Source organism: Herpailurus yagouaroundi, unplaced genomic scaffold (assembly GCF_014898765.1).
Source record: "Herpailurus yagouaroundi ecotype Mexico unplaced genomic scaffold, PumYag 220, whole genome shotgun sequence".
NCBI lineage: Eukaryota > Metazoa > Chordata > Mammalia > Carnivora > Felidae > Herpailurus > Herpailurus yagouaroundi.
The window spans coordinates 9,538,097-9,561,485 of NW_024412451.1; the positions used below are offsets into that span (position 1 = coordinate 9,538,097).

General features: G+C 49.9%; 1 protein-coding gene across 1 annotated transcript; it reads left to right on the forward strand.

Annotated features, from left to right (window-relative positions):
- The first annotated feature begins 3,515 nt into the window (after positions 1 to 3,515).
- On the forward strand, positions 3,516 to 23,050 carry CACNG6 (calcium voltage-gated channel auxiliary subunit gamma 6). The gene is made up of 4 exons (XM_040457867.1): positions 3,516 to 5,123; positions 9,693 to 9,767; positions 11,514 to 11,651; positions 22,341 to 23,050. Exons 1-4 carry the CDS (start codon positions 4,787 to 4,789, stop codon positions 22,577 to 22,579), a joined length of 789 nt encoding a protein of 262 aa, XP_040313801.1. The 5' UTR covers positions 3,516 to 4,786; the 3' UTR covers positions 22,580 to 23,050.
- Positions 23,051 to 23,389: the final 339 nt, after the last annotated feature.

Below are 23,389 nucleotides of genomic sequence, written 5' to 3' on the forward strand. Positions count from 1 at the left end.
GGGGGAGGAAGGCAGGATGAGGGAAAGCTGAAGACACTGAGGGTGACCTGGAGAGGAGAGATGTCTCAGACACACAAAACCACACAGAGATGGGGAGGTGGACCTACAGAGAAGTATCCAGAGACATGCCCAGAAGGAAGCGTGGAGACTTGGAAGCTTGCACAGCGGACAGGACGGGAATGACCCATGTCTTTGGTTTTGTCTTCAGGATTCAAGAAGTATTTATTGAGCACCAACCTGTTCTAGACCCAGGCTAGGCCTAAGGAATGTGCTGGTGGGCACTCAAGGTCTGGCTCTCCTGGGGAGCCCTACGTTTGGACAGATACGGGACGGGACGGGACAAGCATTTGGGTCACCAAAGGCAGCACAGAAGCTCAGGTGGGGGGGTACAGGTTTGGGAGGAGCCCCCCGCCGCCCCCCCCCCCGGCAGGCAGATTAACAGGGTTGAGTAAATCCGGGTGAGGTCAGAGCGCAGGCTGGGCGCCCAGCATGTAGGGTCTAGTAGTCCAGCGAAGAAATCTGCATTTATTCTACACTTCACGGGAGGCCTTCAGAGGGTTTTGAGCACATGCATGACATCATACTTTTATTTTTAACAACAACAACAACAACAGAACAGAACGGCATGGTTGTGCTGAGAATAGATTTAGGAATGAAACGTGGAAACAAGGAGTTAGGGACCGTTGTCCTTGTCCAGCTGAGGCTGACGATGGCCTGGACCGAAGTGGCGTCAGTGAGGACAGAGAGAAACGGAGGAATGGGGCCCGGATTTTGCAGGTAGAGCCCACAGTGGTGGGGAGGGATACGAATGTAGCAGGACGAAGAAGGAATGAGAAGTCAGACTGACAGAAAGAGGGACTCTCTTTGTTTTTTTTTAAGTTTATTTATTTTGAGACATAGAGCAAGCAGGGGAGGGGCAGAGAGAGAGAGAGAGAGAAAGAGAGAGAATCCCAAGCAGCTCCGCACTGTCAGTGCGGAGCTCAATGAGGGGCTCGAACTCACGAGCTGTGACATCATGACCTGAGCTGAACCCAAGAGTGGACGCTTAACTGACTGAGTCACCCAGGCGCCCCAGAAAGAGGAACTCTTAATTGGGCTTGCGCAGATTACATGATGCTGTTGTTTGTTGCCTAGAAGGGCCCCCCCCCCTCCCCCGGGGGCAAGGAATCAGAATTTGGGTGGTAGGGACCAAGCGTCCTTCTTTGGACCTGTCAAGTTGGAGATGCCTGCTAGAAACCCAAGTCTGGGTATCCGGTAACCAGTTGGATATGCAGGCCTGGGGGAGAGGCCATGGCTAGAAATATAAGTTTTGGAAACGTCAGCATATAGGAGATATTGAAAGCCATGGGGCTGGACGAGGTGACCCAGGGGGAGAAGGTGGACAGAGAAGTGACCCTGGCTAGTGCCTCAGGGACATCTGCAACAGGGAAGAAGAGGATGTAGCAAAGGGAGCCACAAGGGGTGACGATGAGGTAGGCGGAGGCCAGGAGGAAGTGGCCAGACGTGCTGAGAACTGGGCCAAGAAGGGGACTGCTAGGTCTGACCTGGTAAGAGGTCATCTCAGTGCAGTGGTAGGGACCGGAGCTCTGCTTGGTGGCAGTGTGTGTGGGGCGGGGAGAAGCCCATCTTCTTGGCATGAAAACAATAAGAGCTTTTATACCAAAGAAAGTTCATACCCTTTCTGGGAAAAGAGGGCAAGGGGATGGAAAACAGAAAAATACACTCTGAAATAAGAACTGTTAGAGCACGCAAGATGCAGGATGGTGGGAGGTGGGCCAGGAGGGCAAGATGGATTCAGGCAGGACAGACAGACATGCCTCACCGGCTGTGTCTGCTCAGAATGCTCTGGTTCCCCTCTCGGCCCTGTCAAGGCCCGGGGAAACCCAGTGAGGGGAAGCAAGGAGCAGGTGGGACTCAGTTAAGGACTTCTGGGCCTTCCAGGTGCCGGGCAGCGTCATCTCCGAGTTGCAGGTCAGGAGACAGGTGGCCGGGCCAATGAGAAGGCAGAGGGAGTTGTTACCTGATGGGGCACAGCTTGGGAGGATATGCCTGTGTGTCACCATCTCACTTCATCCATCCATCCCTCCCTCCCTCCCTCCCTCCCTCCTTCCATGCATCCACCCTTCTATCCATCCATCCATCGCTCCCTCCATCCCTCCATCCATCCATTCCTCCCTGCATCTGTCCATCCACTCATCCAATCACCTAATGCACATCTGAGGCCTCTGTGCACCCAGCCCTGGGCTGGGCGGTGTTGAGGACACGGAGCTGGGTTCCTCCTGTACCCCGCCCCTGCCCCAGCCCGGTGGGAGAGCCAGACACAGACACACACAATCACACCAGAGTGACTCATGCTCCAATACAAGCAGCACAGGGCACTGTGAGCGTCCAGAGCAGGGTGGACAGATAGGGCCAGGGTGCACCAGAGCAACCAGCCACAGACCAAGGAGTTGGTGAAAGGTGGGTCCCACCTGGCCTGTGCGCAGAAGGGCTGAGGGAGGGGGTGATGGGGTGAAGATCAGGCCCTGCTGCCATTCCACATGGCTGTCCCCGTCCTGGCCCCTGGGGGACCTGAAACTGCATGGAAGGTCCCCCGGGGGTGCCCTGTCTAATAAACTCAATGATGAGGACTGTGGCTCTGGTTCCAGTGCCTCTGACACCCAGCCCTTTTCACTTCTGGGGAGTTGAAGACAACCAGCACCATATCAGCTTTATCCATCAAGATCCAGGGAGCTGGGACCCAGCCTTCTGCCCCAGGGGTTCAGGCTCCTCCCTCAGACCCAGGAGTCCTGGCCCCCAGCCCCATCCTCCTTCAGGCCCAGGTGTCCTGGCCCCCAGCCCCTCCTCCCTCAGACTCAGGAGTCCAGCCCCAGCCCCTCCTCCCTCAGACCCAGGAGTCCAGACCTCAGCCCCAGGGGTCCAGACCCCAGCCCCCTCCTCCCTCAGACCCAGGAGTCCAGACCCCCAGCCCCTCCTCCCTCAGACCCAGCAGTCCTGACCCCCAGCCCTTCCTCCCTCAAACCCAGGAGTCCTGACCCCCAGCCCCTCTTCCCTCAGATCCTGGAGTCCTGCCCCCACCTCTCTCGGACCCAGGAGTCCAGGCCCCCAGCCCCTCCTCCCTCGGACCCAGGAGTCCTGCGCCCAACCTCTCCTCCCTCGGACCCAGGAGTCCTGGCCTCCAGCCCCTCCTCCCTCAGGCCCAGGAGTCCAGCCCCCCAGCCCCTCCTCCCTCAGACACAGCAATTAAGATTCCCAGCCAGGCCCGCTCCCTCTCCGGCCACCCTGGAGATGGGACCCGCGGCTCACACGCTTGCCCCTTAAGGGGGTAAAAGTCCCCCCAGGCTCCAGCCGGGCCAGGACCCCGCCCCTAGGCCCTCCTCCCGGGACAGCCTCCCGCCTCCCCCCGCGTCCCCTTAAAATACCCGGGGTCCCTATGGCAACAGGCGCTGGGCGACAGGTGCGGGTGTTATTTACGGGTCGAGCCTGAAATAGCCCGGGAGGGCGAGGGGGTGGGTGGCTGGGTGGCTGGGGCCGAGGCCGGAGGGAGCGCAGCGGCGCGTCCGGGCCGAGCAGGCGGTGGCGTGCAGGACAGGCCGGCTGGGAGGCGGCGCGGAGCTGGGGCCGGCGCGGCGCGGAGGCAGGAGAGCGAGACGGGGCCCTGCCCGGGAGCCCGGGGCGGGAGGCCTGAGGGGGGCGGCGGGCCTGGAGCTGAGCCTGGAGCGGTCCCGGCCCCGCCGGCCCTGGGAGCCCGGGGGAGGGGGAGCCGAGTGATCCCGAAGGGACGCCGAGTCCCTTCCGTGTCCCCGTGGTCCTTTGAACCCCGGGGAGGGGGGGTGGGATTGCGTCCCTGTTTCCTGAGCCGCTGCGGGGGACCACAGCCCCTCCTCCTGACCCGGATTGGGACCCCAGGCCCCCCTCCTGAGCCCCGGGGGCGTCCCCCAGCCCCCTTCTCCGGACCCCATTATGTCTCTGAGCCAGCAGTCCCCTGTCTGAGACCCAGGGAGACTTTCTCCGACCTCTCTTCCCCGAATGGCCGGGGAGACACCCACTCCCTTCTCCTGGTTTCCAGCAGGCCGCCCGCCCCTTCTCTGAAGCCCAGCCGGCAGTCTACAGCCCCCTTCTGTGAATGTTGGGGAGGAGCGTCCTACTGCCTCTCTGAGACCCAGAAGGAGTTCTGACCTGTTCTGAACCCCAGTGGGGACCCAACTTCTCCCTGAGCCCCAGAGAAACCAGGAGGCATCTCCTCTCCAATACATAGAGGGCCTCGGCAACCCTCCCTGGGTACCCCAATCTCTGAGCCTTAGTGGGGTGCTCAGAGCCCGTCCCCCAGGACACCCAGTTTCCTGGAGATTGCTCCCAGTGGGGACCCAGAGCAGCCCCTCAGAGGCTCAGCTAGTACCCAGTTCTCCTTTCTCCCGGGCCCTCAGGCGCCCCTCCTGGATACCCAGCTTCGAGCTCTGGGCCTTGGGGGTACCTTGCTTTTCTTCTTGGTCCCACCCTCCTCCCGGAGTTTCTGTGGGCTCCCTGGGGCCTCCCCTGAACTTAGAGGGTTCCTGGGCCAGAAGATCTATTTTGTTGTCTTCCAAGCTCCAGAGGCGACCTCCTCTCCCCCACTGGAGATTCCAGGGGAAGATCCCGACCTTCCTTTCTCAGAATCCAGTGGAAAGTGAGCCCCTCGCTTCCTTCAGCACCCCACTTGTTCCAACCGCCCCCCCCCCCCCCCCCCCGCCCCGGGCCACCCTCGGGACTCTGCCTCCTTTGCACCTGCTCGGCTACGGCCCCGAGGATGATGATGTGGTCCAACTTTTTCATGCAAGAGGAGGACCGGCGGCGGCGGGAGGCGGCAGGCCGGCGGCGGGCTCTCGGGCAGCACCAGTCCCGGCTGACGCCGGAGCGGGAGGGAAAGATCAAGCTGGGACTCCTGCTGAGCGCGGTGGGCGCCACGCTGGCCGTGCTGGCCGTGGGCACCGAGTTCTGGGTGGAGCTCAACACCTACAAGGCCAATGGCAGCGCGGTGTGCGACGCTGTCCACCTGGGGCTCTGGAAGATGTGCACCAAGCGACTGTGGCAGGCGGACGTGCCCGCGGGCAGAGACACCTGTGGCCCCGCGGAGCTGCCCGGAGGTGAGAGGCCACGCCCCCGGGCCGGGGATTGTTCCCAGAGACAGCGAGAGTGGGCGGAGTCAGGGAAACGCGAGCCCCAAGGAGAGAGCAGCCCAAGCCTACACCAACCTGTGCTCCCCGAGTAACCTTTGCTCCAGGCACCAACTGTGTGTGCTGGGGGGCGGTAGTTGGGGGCTGGGGGGGGGGGGGTGGGAGAGAAAGTCTGTACTTGCAGACTAGTCTGTGTACCGGCCATCCTGTCCACCCCCCTCCCCAGCAGTCTGTCCGCAGCTACATCCTGTACCCCCAGACTAGCCTGTACCCTAAAACTCGCCCAAACCCTTAGACCAGCCTGTGCCCCTAGAGAGAGAGAGAGTTTGGGCTCCCGGGGTCAGCTTGCTTTTCCCACATTGGAGACAGGCCGCACTCCTATCCCGTGGGCCCCGGGGAGACAGATCACCTTAATGCCAACCCCAAAATGAAATCTGTGCCGGACCCCCACGGCCGATATTGCCAAACACAGCTCTCACCGAACATCCCCCGCCCCCCCCCCCCCCCCCGCCCCGGGGAGACCTCGTGCTTCTGGGAGATGTGCTTTTCCATTTCCTGGTCCTGTCACCTGCAGATGCCCAGACCTGACCCTCCAGCCCTTTTTATTTTCTCTTCCAGACACCCCACACCCCACACGGTCCCGCAGAATGGCCTTTCATCCGTGGCAATGCCACACAGCTATCCCATACCCCTCGCTCTCCCGGACAGGACATGCCATGCCGTTTACGTGCACCATTGGGACATCCTATACCCCCTGGGAACGGGAATGGGCTCTTGCACCACACGTACTGACCCAAGGAAACTATCTGACACCCCTCACGGTCCATGTAGGGTGTCCCAGGCTTGATCACCCATGTGAGATCTCCAAACAGTGTCCTATAACCTCAGTGCCTCCCACAGAAGATCTCCTATCCCTCTGGGCTCCAATGGGATTTCCCCCCTCACTTATCCACACATGCTATCTTCCACCCATAGGGTCCCAAATAGGACATCCCAAATGCTTGATAGCAGAGTGGGAGACCCCCACCCCTCGTCATGTGAGGTACCCACGCACTCAGCGTCCAGATTCAACACCTCACTGCTGCAGATGGGCTACTTTTTTGCCCCTCACAGCCTCAAGCAGGAAGTTCCCAAACTTTTGCAAAATGGGGTGCCCTGGCAATAATATGCTTATGTAATATGCTTCGATGCTTACGTAGCACCCAGGCTCTGTTTGAAGTACGTCATGTGCATTAACTCGTTAATCCTCATATCCTCCTAGCAACCTTATGAATAGTTACCATCATCCTCATTTTAGAGAAACCAAACATGAGGAGTAAGGAATGGAAGTGGTTCCATCTATGCACCAGGCTAGTCATATGGGATTTGAACCTGGCTGTCCCGGTTCTTCACAATTGCACTATATCGCATCCCAGGAGTCCGTAAAGATGCCCCAAAGGTCCTCGCTGCCCTATAAGGGATGCCCCCCCAACCCCACTCCATAAGGCAGGACTCCTCATATCCTTTGATGTCCCCCCTGTTGGTCAGAAAGGACTTCAACCTCCTCACAGGACCGTCTCATCATCCCACAGTCCTGACCCTCCAGAGGGGACCGTCCAAAAGTCCACAACTTCTGTTATCTCAGAAATATCCCACACATTGCCCTGTCCATCAAAGGACACCCTTAATTCCCTTGGCTACAAGTGGGGGGAGGGTGTGTGTGGCCCACCCTACTCTTTTCCAAATGGGATATGCCATCTGGAGTCTGAGACAAGATGTCCTGAATCACCGGTAGCCATGATGGGAGGCCAGACACCCCACGCTCTCTCAGAAAGATGGACCACACCTTCTTACTCTCTAGATGGGACTTCACGCTTCCCTCATGGATGAAGACCATGTGTCCCCCACTGACTGCTGCCATCTCAGCAGCATCCTCAGCCCTGCTGCAAGAGGTATCCTTTCCTCCTTGTTGCTGCAGGATTGCTGATGCTGCGGGGTAAGGACTCCCGTCCCGATGCTCCTGATAGAACACATCCTGCCCTTCTCCTTCCCTCAGAGGGCCGGTGCGGTGTCCCACTGCCTCACCTGACTCAGGACTTTATTTCTTGTCCCTCTACATCTTTCTTTGAACTGGAAGGTTCCTTTCTGCTTCTCTAGCCCGCCTGGCTCGTCTTCTTGTCCCCCTCTCATTGTCTACCCTTTCTTCCTCCCCCTTCCTGTGCCTTGGTTTCCCCATCCGTAGCATGAGAACATGGGACTAGAGGAATTTTGTGGGAAGTTCCAGCTTTCAAATGCAGTTTATATATTTTTTTAAATTTTTTAACATTTATTTATTTTTGAGACAGAGAGAGGCAGAGCATGAACGAGGGAGGGGCAGAGAGAGAGAGGGAGACACAGAATCTGAAACGGGCTCTAGGCTATGAGCTGTCAGCACAGAGCCCGACACGGGGCTCGAACTCACGGACCGTGAGATCATGACCTGAGCCGAAGTCAGACGCTTAACCGACTGAGCCACCCAGGCGCCCCTCAAATGCAGTTTAGAGAGCGCCCCAGCCTTTTTTTTTTTTTTTTTTTTAAGTTTGGGTTTATCTGGGACCTCAAAGATGGGCAAACTTTACCCTTTCATTTACATCACAAAATCATCGCCAGCCTTCTCTTGCTTTATTTTACAGTATTATTCCCCCCCCCAATTTCTTTCTATCTCTTTAACGTGTTTGATATGTATCCATCAGTATATATTTTATTTATTTTATTTCTTTTTAATTTTTTTTCAACGTTTTTTATTTATTTTTGGGACAGAGAGAGACAGAGCATGAACGGGGGAGGGGCAGAGAGAGAGGGAGACACAGAATCGGAAACAGGCTCCAGGCTCCGAGCCGTCAGCCCAGAGCCTGATGCGGGGCTCGAACTCACAGACCGCGAGATCATAACCTGAACCAAAGTTGGACGCCCAACCAACTGAGCTACCCAGGTGCCCCTGTATTTATTTATTTTTGAGAGGGGGAGAGAGAGAGAGACAGAGTGCAAGCAGGGGAGGGGCAGAGAGAGAGGGAGACACAGAATCGGAAGCAGGCTCCAGGCTCCGAGCCATCAGCCCAGAGCCTGACGCGGGGCTCGAACTCACGGACCGTGAGATAGTGACCTGGCTGAAGTCGGACGCTTAACCGACTGCGCCACCCAGGCGCCCCATCAGTATATATTTTAAGTTGGAAACTATACAGTGTTATTTTACATCTGTACGTGTTTTAATTTACATAAATGATATTGCGCTGTGGATTGTCCCCATTTGTGATTTACTTATTTATCGATCTATTTGCTCAACGCTCTTTCTCGGATCTCCCCACTTTGCTTTCTGCTCTTGTAGTTCATGGCTACTGCATGGTGCAGAGATTTGCACAGAGGGCATCTGCCCCATTTTCTTGATCCCCCTGAGATGGGCACTTAGGTTGATTCCGACTCCCTGTTCTTACAAACAGTGCTGCTACAATCATCCACACATATGTTCCTGCCTGTAGTGTTTCTCTGGATGTAGACCCAGAAACGAAATTGTTGGGTTATAGGGTATAAACGTACCTCGTTTCATAAAGGATGTCAGAGTGCTTTCCAGAAAGACATTAGTGCCAGTTTCTGGTCCCCAGCTGTTTCCTCTTATTCTTCCAGTGCTTGATATTATCCTTTTAATATTTGCCAATCTAATTGATCTAAAGTGCCCTCTCCCTGCTGATTTAAGTTGCATTTCTGTGATCCCTGGTGAGGTGAAGCATCTCTTCATATACTTGTGAGTCATTCAGACTTCTTCTTCTGTGAATTGACTATTCCTGTCCTTTGCCCATTTATCAATTGGGTTTCCTCTCTTTTCTTGCTGGTCTCCAGGTGTTCTTTGTGTGTTCTAGTTAGGAACCCTCTCTGGGATGAGAATCTCCTCTGAGTCTTTTAGCCTTCTGTTCCCTCTATCTTGGTGTCCTTTGTTGAATAAAGTGATCATCCGTTTCTAATCCCACTTGACCCCTTAACAAACCCATCTGATGAAGCCAGGAAAGAGACTATTATCTCATTTAAAACTTTTTCTTAAACGTTTATTTATTTTTGAGACAGAGAGAGACAGAGCATGAACGGGGGAGGGTCAGAGAGAGAGGGAGACACAGAATCTGAAACAGGCTCCAGGCTCTGAGCGGTCAGCACAGAGCCTGACGCGGGGCTCGAACTCACGGACCGTGAGATCGTGACCTGAGCCGAAGTCGGACGCTCAACCAGGTGAGCCACCCAGGCGCCCCCTAGTATCTCATTTTATAGAGAAAGATTCAGAGGCTGCGGAGAGGTCAACAGCCTTCACAAGGCCACAGATCTGGACCTCTAGGCTCCAGACTGGAATCCCAGCTCCTGTATAGCTGGATGATGGCAGGCGGGTTTTGTTTCTCTGAGCATCATTCTCTCCTGTGTATATCAGGGATGCTGATATCCTACTTTTAGGCTGCTGGGACCTCTGTTAAATGCCCAGCCCTGAGCTTACGCCAGCAATGTCTGTATCATCACCTCTCTTTTTCTCTCCTGCTCCCACAGAAGCAAACTGCACCTATTTTAAATTCTTTACCACGGGGGAAAATGCACACATCTTCCAGAGAACTACAAAGAAAGGTGAGAACCACCCTGTGGTGGGGTGGTGGGGTGGCGGGAGGGGTACGCGGATAGCATGGTCTTCCTCTCTGCTTTGCCCTGGGGTGGCAGGAGGGGATAGGGGAGGTCCCATCTTTGGGGGAAAGAGGTTCTCCAGAGCCCTGTGCCTGATGCTCCTACCCCAGCTCCACCTTTGTCATGAGCTGTGTGACTTTGGGGCAGCCACAGCCCCTTTCTGGGACTTTCTTAAAGATGTCCACCTGCCACATGCTAAGCAGAGTGCTGAGTGTTTCATTGATAAGAACTCCAGTCCTTGCCATGACGCTGCAGGGCGGTGGCTTCATCTTGTGGATGAAAAAACGGTAGTCTAGAAAATGGTTACATTTACTTTTTCCAGAAGGGGCAGAGGCAGAATCATCCCAAATAATCCTGACTCCAAAGCAATGCTCTCCTGTAGAATCTTCCGTGAGATGGAAATACTTGGTACCTGTGCTGACCGATGTGGTAGCCACTAGCCCCATGTGGCTGCTGGGCGCATGTGGCTGGTGTGATGCAGAGACTAAGTTTTTAAAATTTCGTTTCAATTTGGGGCACCTGGGGGGCTCAGTCGGTTGAGCGTCCAACTCTTGATTTTGGCTCAGGTCACGATCCCAGGGTTGTAGGATTGAGCCCTGCGTCAGGCTCTGCGCTGACAGCTCGGAGCCTGGAGTCTGCTTCGGATTCTGTGTCTCCCTCTCTTTCTGCCCTGCCCCCACTCGTGCTCTGTCTCTCCCTCTCTCTCCCTCAAAAACAAGTAAGCATTAAAAGAAAAAAAGGCTATACCCTTTCTTGGGAGCCTGGGTGGCTCAGTCGTTTAAGCGTCTGACTCATGGTTTTGTCTCAGGTCATGATCTCACAGTTCACGAGTTCGAGTCCTGCAGCAGGTTCTCTGCTGTCAGCACAGGTTTTACCCTTTCTGCTATAACCACAGCCTCTCCGTCACCCCAGTACCTCAGTGTCCATCCACACCAGTAAAGAGATTGTGGTCATGTCATGACTCCTATCCAGCCTCTGTAAGGGTTTAATGAGATGATACAGCTGAAACGTACAGTGTGATGCCTGGCACATAGTAGGCCCTCAGTCAACAGTGGTTCCACCCTCCCTGCTCCTTTCTGTCTTGTCTTTGTGCTAAGTGAGTTTGGACAAGCCACTGTGCTTCTCTGGGATAGTGAATAATCACAGTGCACGTGTATAGCACAGCTCCTGTGTGCTAAGCACTTCACTGGGTACTTTTTATAAACTAATTCTAATCCGCACAACAGGCCAGTCAAATAGGGATTTTGATCCTGATTTTCTAGAGGAGGAAACTGGGGTTCAGAGAAGTTTGGTGACATTATTATAACCTTCCAGCAAGGCAGTGGCTGTACAGAACTCAGACTTGGATCATTTCACTGTAACAAACTACCTTCTCTGTTGTCACCCACATGCTCACTGCCTCAGTTTCCTCACCTGTAAACAAACAGTGACCAGATCCCAAGGAATAATTGGTAGTTCCCATTTCTTTCTAATCCTGACCCTGTCTCCTCTTTGCTTTGTGGCCTCAGGCAAATCACTGAGCCTCTCCGTGTCTTAGTTCCTTCAACAGTGTAAGTAAAATATTGGACTGAACGATGTACTTGAAAATTCTCTAGTTCTGAATCTTCCGTCTTCCTGGTTTTGGGTCTCTATAGGGGAGTCCTTCCCACTTCCTCCCATGTTCTCTACTTCTTCCCTTTACTCTCCTTGCAGAGGTGAATCTGGCAGCTGCCGTGATAGCAGTGGTAGGCTTGGCACTCATGGCCCTGGGGTGCCTCTGTATCATCATGGTGCTCAGCAAAGGTGCAGAGTTCCTACTCCGAGTCGGAGCCATCTGCTTTGGCCTCTCAGGTGAGGGCTGGGAGCCTGGAGACTGAGGGAATTGCATGTTGGGAGGTTGGATCTCCAAGAGCTCTTGCATGCTAGGAGGTAGGGTGTCCAAGCACTGTTGCATGGTGGGAGTTTGGAACTCTAGGTAATGTTGTATGCAGGGAGGTAGAGTGTCCAAGCACTGTTGCATGCTGGGAGTTTGAATCTCCAGGGCACTGTTGCATGCTGAGAGTTGAGGGAAACCCACCGGCTGTAGTAGTCTCAAAAATGGAAGAATTCTGGGGCGCCTGGGTGGCTCAGTCGGTTAAGCGTCCGACTTCAGCTCAGGTCACGATCTCGCGGTCTGTGAGTTCGAGCCCCGCATCAGGCTCTGGGCTGATGGCTCAGAGCCTGGAGCCTGCTTCCGATTCTGTGTCTCCCTCTCTCTCTGCCCCTCCCCCGCTCATGCTCTGTCTCTCTCTGTCTCAAAAATAAATAAATGTTAAAATTTTTTTTTTTAAATGGAAGAATTCCAAGCTTTATTGTTGCCTAGAGATTAAAGGGTCTCCAAACACTATTTTAAATTTGGACCAAGGGTTTCCGAGAATTGTTGCCTGCTTGGAGGTAGAGTCCACAAACACAGTTGTACCATGGGGATTGGAGGAAGCTTAAGGGTTATAGAGGTCTCAAAGAATGGAAAATTCTAAGCCCTGCTGTCCCCAGAGGGGTCTCCAATTTGAACCCAGAGGTCTTCAATTGCTGTTACATGCTGGGAAGTTGGAGGCCATCTCCAGGCACTGTTGCTTGCTGGGAGGTTAGAGGACATCTCCAAGCACTGATGCATGCTGGGAAGTTGGAGGACAACTCTAAGCACTGTTGCATGCTGGGAAGCACCAGGACTGTAGTAGGCTCAATGTGAGAGTTCTAAGTGCTATTATTGGCTGGGAATTGGAAAGTCTTCAAATACTCTTTTAGCTTTGGAACTTAGGTCTTCAATGAATGTTGCATTCTTGGAGCTGATGGTCAAAAAAAAATTCTACATCTTGTCAATGTAGTGCTCATTGGATCAGATGTTTGCTAAGGTAGATAGAAAGGTCACTAATTATATAAGCTTCATTTGTTCATCCTCTGTGAATTTACTGAGCACTTACTATGTTCCATGCACTGTGCTAAGGGCTGGGTATATATGACTAACAAGACAGATACAGTCTGCCCCTCACAGAGCCTAGCAGAGATAGACAGTAACCAGTAATTACACATATAATAATGCAACTATAATTGTGATGAAAGTTATGATAAAGCGTATTAGGGGTAGACACTGCAGTGAGGGTGTATCAGAGGAACTCAGAGAAAGTGATATTTAAGCTGGTAATTGAAGGGTGAATAGGACTCATCCAAAGTGTGGTGGTGACAGTAGTGGTGACTATATTGATGATGTTGTCTATTGTGGTGGTGGTGGCGACAATGATGGTGGTGATGGTAGGGATGATGTGATGTTGGTGATGTTGGTGGTGATGGTGGTGATGAGGATGATAGTTAAAATGGTGGTAACGGTAGAGATGATGGTGTACTGATGGTGGTGATGGTGATAGAATAGCGATTTGACAAGTTTGAGGAACAGAATGAAGGTCAGAGCATAAAGCAGGCAAAATCTTTCACAAATGTACATGGTAACCTTAACTAACAAGTGGGGTAGACTCTAGTACAAGATAAGGGAGAAATTATAAGTCTTCACGAACATGAACATATGAATGGAAAATAATAATGATCAATTTTTATTATTTTCTTCCCTTAGAGATCTTCCTAAATAAAGGGGAAAATTCAATCATCTCCTTTCCTTTCTTTCATTTACTCATTTTATTCATTGATACACACACAGACATATTACACACTTTTGTACGTTTTTGTATATGTAATATTATCAGAATGTACAGGACAGAAAGGTGCCTTCCCTTAGGGAGATTACTGGTTAAGGACACCGAAATAACACAAATCATCCCACAATTACAAACTTCTAGGTGCTATAAAAGAAAAAGAAAAGTAGATTTCTATGAGAGTGCATAATGAGAGCACCTGATTTAAAGCAGAGAGTTAGTGAGGGCCTCCCTGAGTAACCAAGCTAGACAGAGTTTGGTGAATTTAAGGTCTTGAAAGAAAGCCAGTGTGGCTGGAGCATGGAGAGTGAGGAGAACACTGGGGTCAAAGATGGACCAGGAAATCAACAGGGAATCCAAACATCTAGGTTGGTGTCTAACTTCTGACAAGTTGTGTGATCTTGGGCAAATCTTTTATCTCTGAGCTCAAGTTCCCACATATCCATGAAGTCAGTCACCCAAGTATCCATTTGTCAAGTATCCATCTATCCATCCATTCATCCCATCTATCCCCGTCTGTCCATCCATCCATCCTTTCATTCCATCTATCCATCTGTCCGTCCATCTATTCATCCGTCCGTCCATCCATCCATCCATCCATCCATTGATTCATTTATTTCCTCCCACTCCCTTCTTCCTTTTCCATTATCCTTTCTCTTTTATCTGTTTTCTGTCTATTCATCCATCCGTCTGTCCATCCATCCATTCATCCCATCTATCTATCCATCCGTCCATCCATCCATCCATCCATCCATCCATTGATTCATTAATTTCCTCCCACTTCCTTCTTCCTTTTCCATTCTTCTTTCTCTTTTATCTGTTTTCTGTCTATCCATCTGTCCGTCCGTCCATCCATCCATTCATCCCATCTATCCATCCATCCATCCATCCATCCATCCATTGATTCATTAAATTCCTCCCACTTCCTTCTTCCTTTTCCATTCTCCTTTCTCTTTTATCTGTTTTCTGTCTATCTATCCGTCTGTCCATCCATCCATCCATTCATCCCATCTATCCATCCGTCCGTCCATCCATCCATCCATCCATCCATCCATTGATTCATTAATTTCCTCCCATTCCCTTCTTCCTTTTCCATTCTCCTTTCTCTTTTACCTGTTTTCCCTCTATTCATCCATCCAATCATTCAACAAGTATTTTTTTTATATCCAGTAGGTGCTCAATGCTGTGCTTGATACCACTGGGGATAGAATGATGAATAATATTAAGATGATCCCTGTTTTTGTAGAATTTATAGCATGGTAGGAATTTGGTTATTGAACTCATACTCGTGTTATTCCAGGGGGTGCCATGAAAGTGAGGATATAAAAGTGTTTTATGGAAGTCTCAGGCATGAAATTTTTCTGCAAACTGTACAAGCAAGTGAGAGCGAGGGGGTGGATTTGATGCTGTAAGTATTTTGGCTATATTTGGTATCAGGCCCTGGACAGATTGAATTTTCAAGATCTCCTTAAATAAAGGGACATGTTCAGATTATATTGTTTCTCTCCATGAAATATATACATCAGGTATTGTTCATGTTTTAGAGATACAAGACAGACAAGTTTCCTGCTCTCATGGATTTATGATAGCGAGGGAGCTAGCCATGGGACAAATAGACAATACTAATATAAATTAATATATGCTAATAATTACCAGCTGTGATAAATGCTACAAATGAAAATGAAAGAGTGTGGAGGAAAATCTGTAACAGGGAGATCTGATATAGACTTGAGTGGCAGTGCTTAAGGAGGGCTTCTCAGAAGTGCAATAGCAGTGATAGTAATAGCAATAGCAATAGCAATAGCAATAGTAGTAAATAGCAATAGTAATGGTAATAAAGAGTAACAGTAATAGTAATAAATAGTAATAGTAATAAATAGCAAAAGTGATAGTAATAAATAGTAATAGTGATAGTAATAAATAGTAATGGTAATAAAGAGTAATAGTAATAGTAATTAGTAATAGCAATAGTAATGGTAATAAAGAGTAACAGTAATAGTAATAAATAGTAATGGTAATAAAGAGTAACAGTAATAGTAATAAATAGTGATAGTAATAGTGATAGTAATAAATAGTAATAGTGATAGTAATAAATAGTAATGGTAATAAATAGTAATAGTAATAAATAGCAATAGTAATAGTGATAGTAATAGTAATAGTAATAGTAATAGCATTAGCAATAGCAATAGCAATAGCAGTAAATAGCAATAGTAATGGTAATAAAGAGCAACAGTAATAGTAATAAATAGTAATAGTAATAAATAGCAATAGTAATAAATAGTAATAGTGATAGTAATAAATAGTAATGGTAATAAAGAGTAATAGTAATAAATAGTAATAGTAATAAGTAGTAATAGTGATAGTAATAAATAGTAATGGTAATAAAGAGTAATAGTAATAAATAGTAATAGCAATAGTAATGGTAATAAAGAGTAATAGTAATAGTAATAAATAGTAATGGTAATAAAGAGTAACAGTAATAGTAATAAATAGTGATTGTAATAGTGATAGTAATAAATAGTAATAGTAATAGTAATAAATAGTAATCGTGATAGTAATAAAGAGTAATGGTAATAAAGAGTAATAGTAATAGTAATAAATAGTAATAGTGATAGTAATAGCAATAGTAGGGATGTGTAAGGCAGTACTCAGAGAAGGGTAAGCAGAAAATTATTCCAAGCAGCATAAAGGTCTCCAGGTTTGAAAGAATTTGGTGCATTTGTAGACTGAAAGAGGGGCGCCTGGGTGGCTCAGTCGGTTGAGTGACTGACTCTTGGTTTCAGCTCAGGTCATGATCCCAGAGTTGTGGGATCAAGCCCCACATCTGGCTCCGTGCCAAGCATAGAGCCTGTTTCAGATTCACTCTCTTCTCCCTCAGCCCCTCCCCGGCTCTCTCTCTCTACAATAAAACATACAGACTGAAAGACGTTGTACTCCCCACTATTTTAGGGTGGGAAGAGCTGGGGAGATGAGCACAAACAAGGAGGCAGGGGCCAGATCACGTAGGCCCTTCTAGGTCATACAAGGCATGTCAGGCTTGGTCAGGGAGGAAGTACAGAGACGTGTCTAAGAGAAGAAGCTATGGAGTAGACCTGGCTTTAATCAAACCTGAGCTCTACCTCTCCAGGCTTTAATCTTCCCCTCTGTAAAGTGGGGATAATAATACGTACCTCATGAGGTCTAGTGGGAAGAGATGAGATGAGAGAGTGTTTGGTTAGATTCTTGTCACAAAGCCAAGGCTAAGAGTCTACTGACTACAGCCCATGGCCAAATCCTACCTGCCCTTTGCTTTGGGGTTAGTTGTAGTTTTAAACCATAAATCCTACTGTGGTTCCTACCTAATTCAAAAGCCAATACGTTCACAATCAATTACTACCACTAGAATAATGTGGCTCCCAGGTCTTATGTGGCCTGGCTCCTGGCTCTGTGGGACTTCGTCTCTTACCACCTGCTCCCTCTGTCCTGGTTTCATTGGCTTCTTTGCTGTTCCTCAGACACTTCAATCTCATCTCCCCCTCAGAGCATTTTGCACTGCTATCCCCTCAGCCTCCACTAGATCATCCCATGTCTCATCCCTTCCTGTCATTTAAGTCTCTGATCTCATTGACCACCTAGGAGGCCCATTGCCTGCCGTGTCCCTACCTTGCCCCCTTTTCTTCTATCATGGAATTGATCACTCCCTGAAATTATATACCTGTGTGTGTATTCCATTGCTCGGGCTGCCATAACAAAGTACCACAACCCCGGGAGGGTTAAAGAACAGAAATGTGTTGTCTCATGGATCTGGAGGCTGGAGGTCTGAGACCCAGACATGGGCAGAGTCGGTCTCCTCCAAGGCCTCTCCTTGGCTTGTAGACGGCTGTCTTCTCCCCGTGTCCTCAATCTGTGTATCTGTGTTCTCCTCTCCTCTTCTTGTGGGGACACCACCATATTGCCCTCCATATTGGATTAAGACCCTAGTGGCCTCATGTCTGTTTAATTATTGCTTTAAAGACTCTGTCTTCGGGGCGCCTGGGTGGCAGTTGGTTAAGTGTCCGACGACTCTTGGTTTTGGCTCAGGTTGTGATCTCACAGTTCCTGAGTTAAAGCCCCCTGCATCTGTGAATGTGGGAGCCTGCTTGGGATTCTCTGTCTCCTGTTCTCTCTGTCCCTCCCCCCTCACACTCTCTCTCAAAACAAACAAACAAACAAAAAACTTAAAAAAATTCTATCTTCAAATATAGTCACATTTCAAGAAACTAGGGGGTCAGGACTCCAACACCTGAACTTTTGGAGGCACAATTCAGTCCACAGCAATACATTTGCCCTATTATTGTCTAATTCTCCTTCTGGGATGGAGCTCCAAGAGGACAAGGCCTTTGTTAGTCTTTTTTTTTTTTTTTTTGATATTTATCTATTTTTGAAAGACAGAGAGAAACAGAGTGTGAGCGGGGGAGGGGCAGAGAGAGAGGGAGACACAGAATCCGAAGCAGGCTCCAGGCTCTGAGCTGTCAGCACAGAGCCCGACAGGAGGCTTGAACTCACAGACTGCGAGTTCCTGACCTGAGCCGAAGTCGGACGCTCAACTGACTGAGCCACCCAGGTACCCCTGTTAGCCTTGTTTATATATTTTATAATGGGGGCTCAATTAAGATGTGTTGAATGAATCAATGAGGCATGAATTTGCATAGGAATAAAGGGGACTGGAGAGTGTCTTGTCTGAATATTCTTCCACCTCTGGGTCCCTAAGCTGAGCTGCGTGGGGCCAAGGAGGCCTCAGAGGGGAGCTACTGACCCACAGATCACAGACTCCTGGCTGCATTCTCCAGGACCCCGATTAAAAACCCTGGGGGGGGGGGCGCCTGGGTGGCTCAGTCAGTTGAGCGTCTGACTTTGGCTCAGGTCATGATCTCGCGGTTTGTGAGTTCGAGCCCTGCGTCGGGCTCTGTGCTGACAGCTCAGAGCCTGGAGCCTGCTTCGGATTCTGTGTCTCCTCCTCTCTCTGCCCCTCCCTTGCTCATGCTCTGTCTCTCTCTGTCTCTCAATGATAAATAAACATTAAAAAACAAAAACAAAAACAAAAACCATGGGGGGAACGAAGTACCAGGGAGTGGGGGGGGGGGAGAAGAGTCCAGGGTCTGAGAGAGGGGGTAGCTAGGACCCATGACTCATGGGCCATCAGATGGTCCTACAAGATCTGACCCCTGCCCACCTCTGCACGTCTATTCCCCACCACTCTCCCCTCCCCACTGTCTTTTCTCCAGCCACACTGACCTTCTTTCTCTCCCCCAGACACACTGTACTCATCCTACCACCGGGCCTTTGCACAAGCCATTCCTTCCTCTTGCACCGGCCATCACTTAGTTTTGTGCTTCCTCCAGAACCTGGCTTCTGTTCATCCTCCAAGTCTTAGCTCAAATGGCTTTTCCTGGTGACATCATCTCAAACGGAGACATCATCTCCAGCTCTGTTCCTGGATGTCACTCGCCTTCCCATCACCCTGTTCTATCTTTCCCGGCACACATCACTCTCTGAAATTATCTCGTCTTCTCATGTGTTTACTTTGGACGTTACAACCTGGCAGCCTGTGGCCAGCGATGACCCACAAATGGACTTTGGCGGGCAGGGCATAACGTTTCTCTGAGCCAATGTTTCAAGGTTGGGCAAATTCCCATAAAAAATAGTAATCATTTACAAAATTCCAGCTAATCTTAAAAACTCAGAAGATCTGGCAATTTAAGTCCCCATTTCTGAAGGGTTGCAGTTGGCTGAAGCTGAGTTTTGGACTCTTTGTCTCCCCCCCCCCCCCCCCGCCCCCGCCCGCCCCGGCGTTGTTGACTTCTGCTTTCTCATTGCCTCCTGCAGGCATTTGAGTTTTGCAAGCCTTGGTGTATTTGTTTACCACCTGTCCCCTCCATCTAAGATACAAACTCCATGAGGTTAGGGTCTCTGTCTTGTACTTTCTTCTTTTCTTGTTGTTGTTGTTGTTGTTTTTAATTTACATCCAAGTTAGCGTATAGTGCAACAATGATTTCTGGAGTAGATTCCTTAATGCCCCTTACCCACTTAGCCATCTCCCCCCACACACCCCCTCCAGTAACTCTCTGTTCTCCATATTTAAGAGTCTCTTATGTTTTGTCCCCCTCCCTGTTTTTATATTATTTTTGTTTCACTTCCTTTATGTTCCTCTGTTCTGTGTCTTAAAGTCCTCATATGAGTGAAGTCATATATTTGTCTTTCTCTGACTAATTTTGCTTAGCATAATACCCTCCAGTTCCATCCACATAGTTATAAATGGCAATATTTCATTATTTTTGATTGCCCAGTAATAATCCATTGTATATATATATATACTACATCTTCTTTATCCATTCATCCATCAATGGACATTTGGGCTCTTTCCATACTTTGGCTATTGTTGATAGCGCTGCCATAAATATGGGGGTGCATGTGTCCCTTCGAAACAGCACATCTGTATCCCGTGGATAAATGCCTAGTAGTGCAATTGCTGGGTCATAGGGTAGTTCTATTTTTAGTTTTTTGAGGAACCTCCATACTGTTTTCCAGAGTGCCTGCACCAGTTTGCATTCCCACCAGCAGTGCAAAAGAGGTCCTCTTTCTCCCCGTCCTTGCCAACATCTGTTGTTGCCTGAGTTGTTCATGTTAGCCATTCTGACAGGTACAAGGTGGTATCTCATTGTGGTTTTGATCTGTATTTCCCTGATGATGAGTGACGTTGAGCATTTTTTCATGTGTCAGTTGGCCATCTGGATGTCTTCTTTGGAGAAGTGTCTATTCATGTCTTTTGCCCATTTCTTCCCTGGATTATTTGTTTTTTGGGTGTGGACTTTGGTAAGTTCTCTATAGATTTTGGATACTAACCCTTTATCTAATATGTCATTTTCAAATATCTTCTCCCATTCTGTCGGTTGCCTTTCAGTTTTGCTGATTGTTTCCTTCGCTGTGCAGAAGCTTTTTATTTTGACGAGGTCCCAGTAGTTCCTTTTTGCTTTTGTTTCCCTTGCCTCCGGAGACGTGTTGAGTAAGAAGTTGCTGCGGCCAAGATCACAGAGGTTTTAGCCTCCTTTCTCCGGAGGATTTTGATGGCTTCCTGTCTTACATTTAGGTCTTTCATCCATTTTGAGTTTATTTTTGTGTAGGGTGTAAGAAAGTGGTCCCTGTTCATTTTTCTGCATGTCGCTGTCCAATTTTCCCAGCACCACTTGCTGAAGAGACTGTCTCTATCCCATTGGATATTCTTTCCTGCTTTGTCAAAGATTAGTTGGCCATACGTTTGTGGGTCCATTTCTGGGTTCTCTATTCTGTTCCATTGATCTGAGAGTCTGTTTTTGTGTCATGTTTTTTTTTTTTAAATCAAATTTCATTGCAACTTAACTTGACTGCCTTTCCTTTTGTTTCGTGATTCACCATCTTTATTGGGGTATGGTTGATGAGCTTTATTAGGGTATGAATGGTGAGTAGAAATTGTAGATCTTTAAGGTGTACAACTTGGGGTTTTGATATACATGCACGTCATGAAGTGATCACCACAGTTAAACTAGTTAACAACATGCATCACCTCACGTGGCCACCTTGGTGTGTGTGGTGAGAACACCGAGGCTCTCGTCTTGTAACATGCGTGATACAGTATTGCTAACTATAGTCACCCCGCTGCACATGGAATCCCCACAACTCGTTTGTCTTGCGCAATTGAGTTCTGTACCTTTGCCCCACATGTTCCCCTTTCCCCTCCCCCGCCAGCCCTTGGCAACCACCTTCTGTTCTGTGCTTCCATGGTGAGTTCAACTATTCCAGATTTTACTATCGCTCTTTCCAAAAGCCTTACTTTTTTAAAAGTAAACTCCATGCCCAACATGAGGCTTGAACTCATGACCCAGAGGTCAAGAGTCACATTCTCTACCCACCAAACCAGCCAGGTGCCCCTTTTATTTTTTCAAACAATTTTTTAACGTAGTCTTTAATTGATTTTCGTGTTTTTGATTTTGGACTTTGATTTTTTTTTTTTTTTTGAGAGAGAGAGAGAGAGAGAGCAGGAGTGAGGGGCGGAGAGAGAGAGAGAATCTTAAGCAGGCTCCACACTCAGCTTGGAGCCTGACACAGGGCTCGATCCCATGACGCTGGAATCATGACCTGAGCTGAAATCAAGAGTTGGATGCTCAACCAATTAAGCCACCCAGGCACCCCTGCTTTTTCCTTTTTTTAAATTTTTTAAATGTTTATTTATTTTTGAGAGAGAGAGACAGAGCGTGAGCAAGGAAGGGGCAGAGGGAGAGAGGGAGACACAGAATCTGAAGCAGCTCCAGGCTCCGAGCCGTCAGCACAGAGCCGGACACGGGGCTCGAACCCACAAACCATGAGATCATGACCTGAGCCCAAGTCGGCCGCCCGACCGAGCCACCCAGGCACCCCCACATTTTTCTTTTTTAAAGCGCTAAAACACACATAAGATAAAATTTACCATTTCAGCTGTTTTGTGCTCAGTTCTGTGGCACTAAGCACGTTCACCATCCATCTCCAGAGCCTTTTCACTTTCGTGTTTCCCCAAGCACAACTCTGTCCCCGTCCAACAGCAGCCCCCACCCCCCATCCTGTTCCCCCAGCCCCTCGGCCTCTGGCGACCACCACTCTCCCTTCTGCATCTGTCGGTGTGGTGTTCCTTCTTTATCTCCAGCTTCCAGACTCGTGCTATAGGGTTGGTGTTTAGTAAGTAGCTGTCGAAGGAATTAGGTGGGGTGGTGCTGAGGGCCCCCCAGGTTTCCTGTTTGAACGAGCATGAGATGGGGTGTGCTGGGGAGACGCTCAGACCCAGGTCGGGGTCCCCGGGGGCCTGAGCGCCATGCCTGTCCTCTCCCCACAGGCCTGCTGCTCCTGGTCAGCCTGGAGGTGTTCCGACATTCTGTCCAAGCCCTGCTGCAAAGAGTCAGCCCTGAGCCTCCCCCAGCCCCAGCCCTGGCCTACGAATACTCCTGGTCCCTGGGCTGTGGGATGGGGGCCAGCCTGGTCCTCCTGCTGGCCAGTGGCTGCTTCCTCCTGCTCACCTTGCCTCCGGGGCCCTGGGGCTCACTCTGCCCCAAGCTGGGGCACAGGGCCACCTAGAGCCAGCACTGTGCCTTCTCTAACTCCTTCCTTTTCTTCTTATCCCTCAAAGTCTTTCCCCTTGTCCTGGAGAAACTGTGTTCTGCCTGCTGTGGGGCACACGTTGTTTGCACACACCTCCCTCTCCTGCCTCATGTTTTCCCTCTGTGAATATGTTCTTCTCGGTGGCCGAATTGGGATGCTTGGGGTACGATGGAGAGAGGCCTTTTACAAACGAGGGTCCCCAGGGAAGGCTTGCAGGGGGACCTGATGGGGTAACTGGGGAGTAGGGTGGGGGGGATGAGGTCAGGGGGTCTTAGGACGGACTTGGACTGATTCATTTCCCAGATCTGGATGTATTCACTTGTGAGAGAGGCATCTTCCAACTAATTTGAACCTTGGGGAAACAGGGGAGGGGGAGGGGAAATCGCTGGGTCTGGCCTCGCTGTGGTCTGGTTTGGGATTAAAGGTTTGGAAATTTCAGAGCTTTGATTTGGAGTCTGTTTGGATATGGTTGTGCGTTCCGGGGTGGCGAAGAGTGACCCCTTGTGCTCTCCGGAAACCTGCTACTTAGCAGCCCCGAAGTCACATGTCAACAAACCCACAGAGTGACCAGAAAACTCAGCAGCTTAGAGCACACACATCGTGGGTTGAACTGCATCCCACGTCTGGACGCCTGTGCTGGGATCCCGACCCCCAGGATCTCAGGGTCTGTTCGGAGGTACCCAGGTGAAAGCGAGGTCATCGGGGTGGACTCTCCTCCAGTATGACTGGAGTCCTTGTAAGGAGGGGAGGACGCAGACAGGCGCCAAGGGAAGACACAGAGGCCCT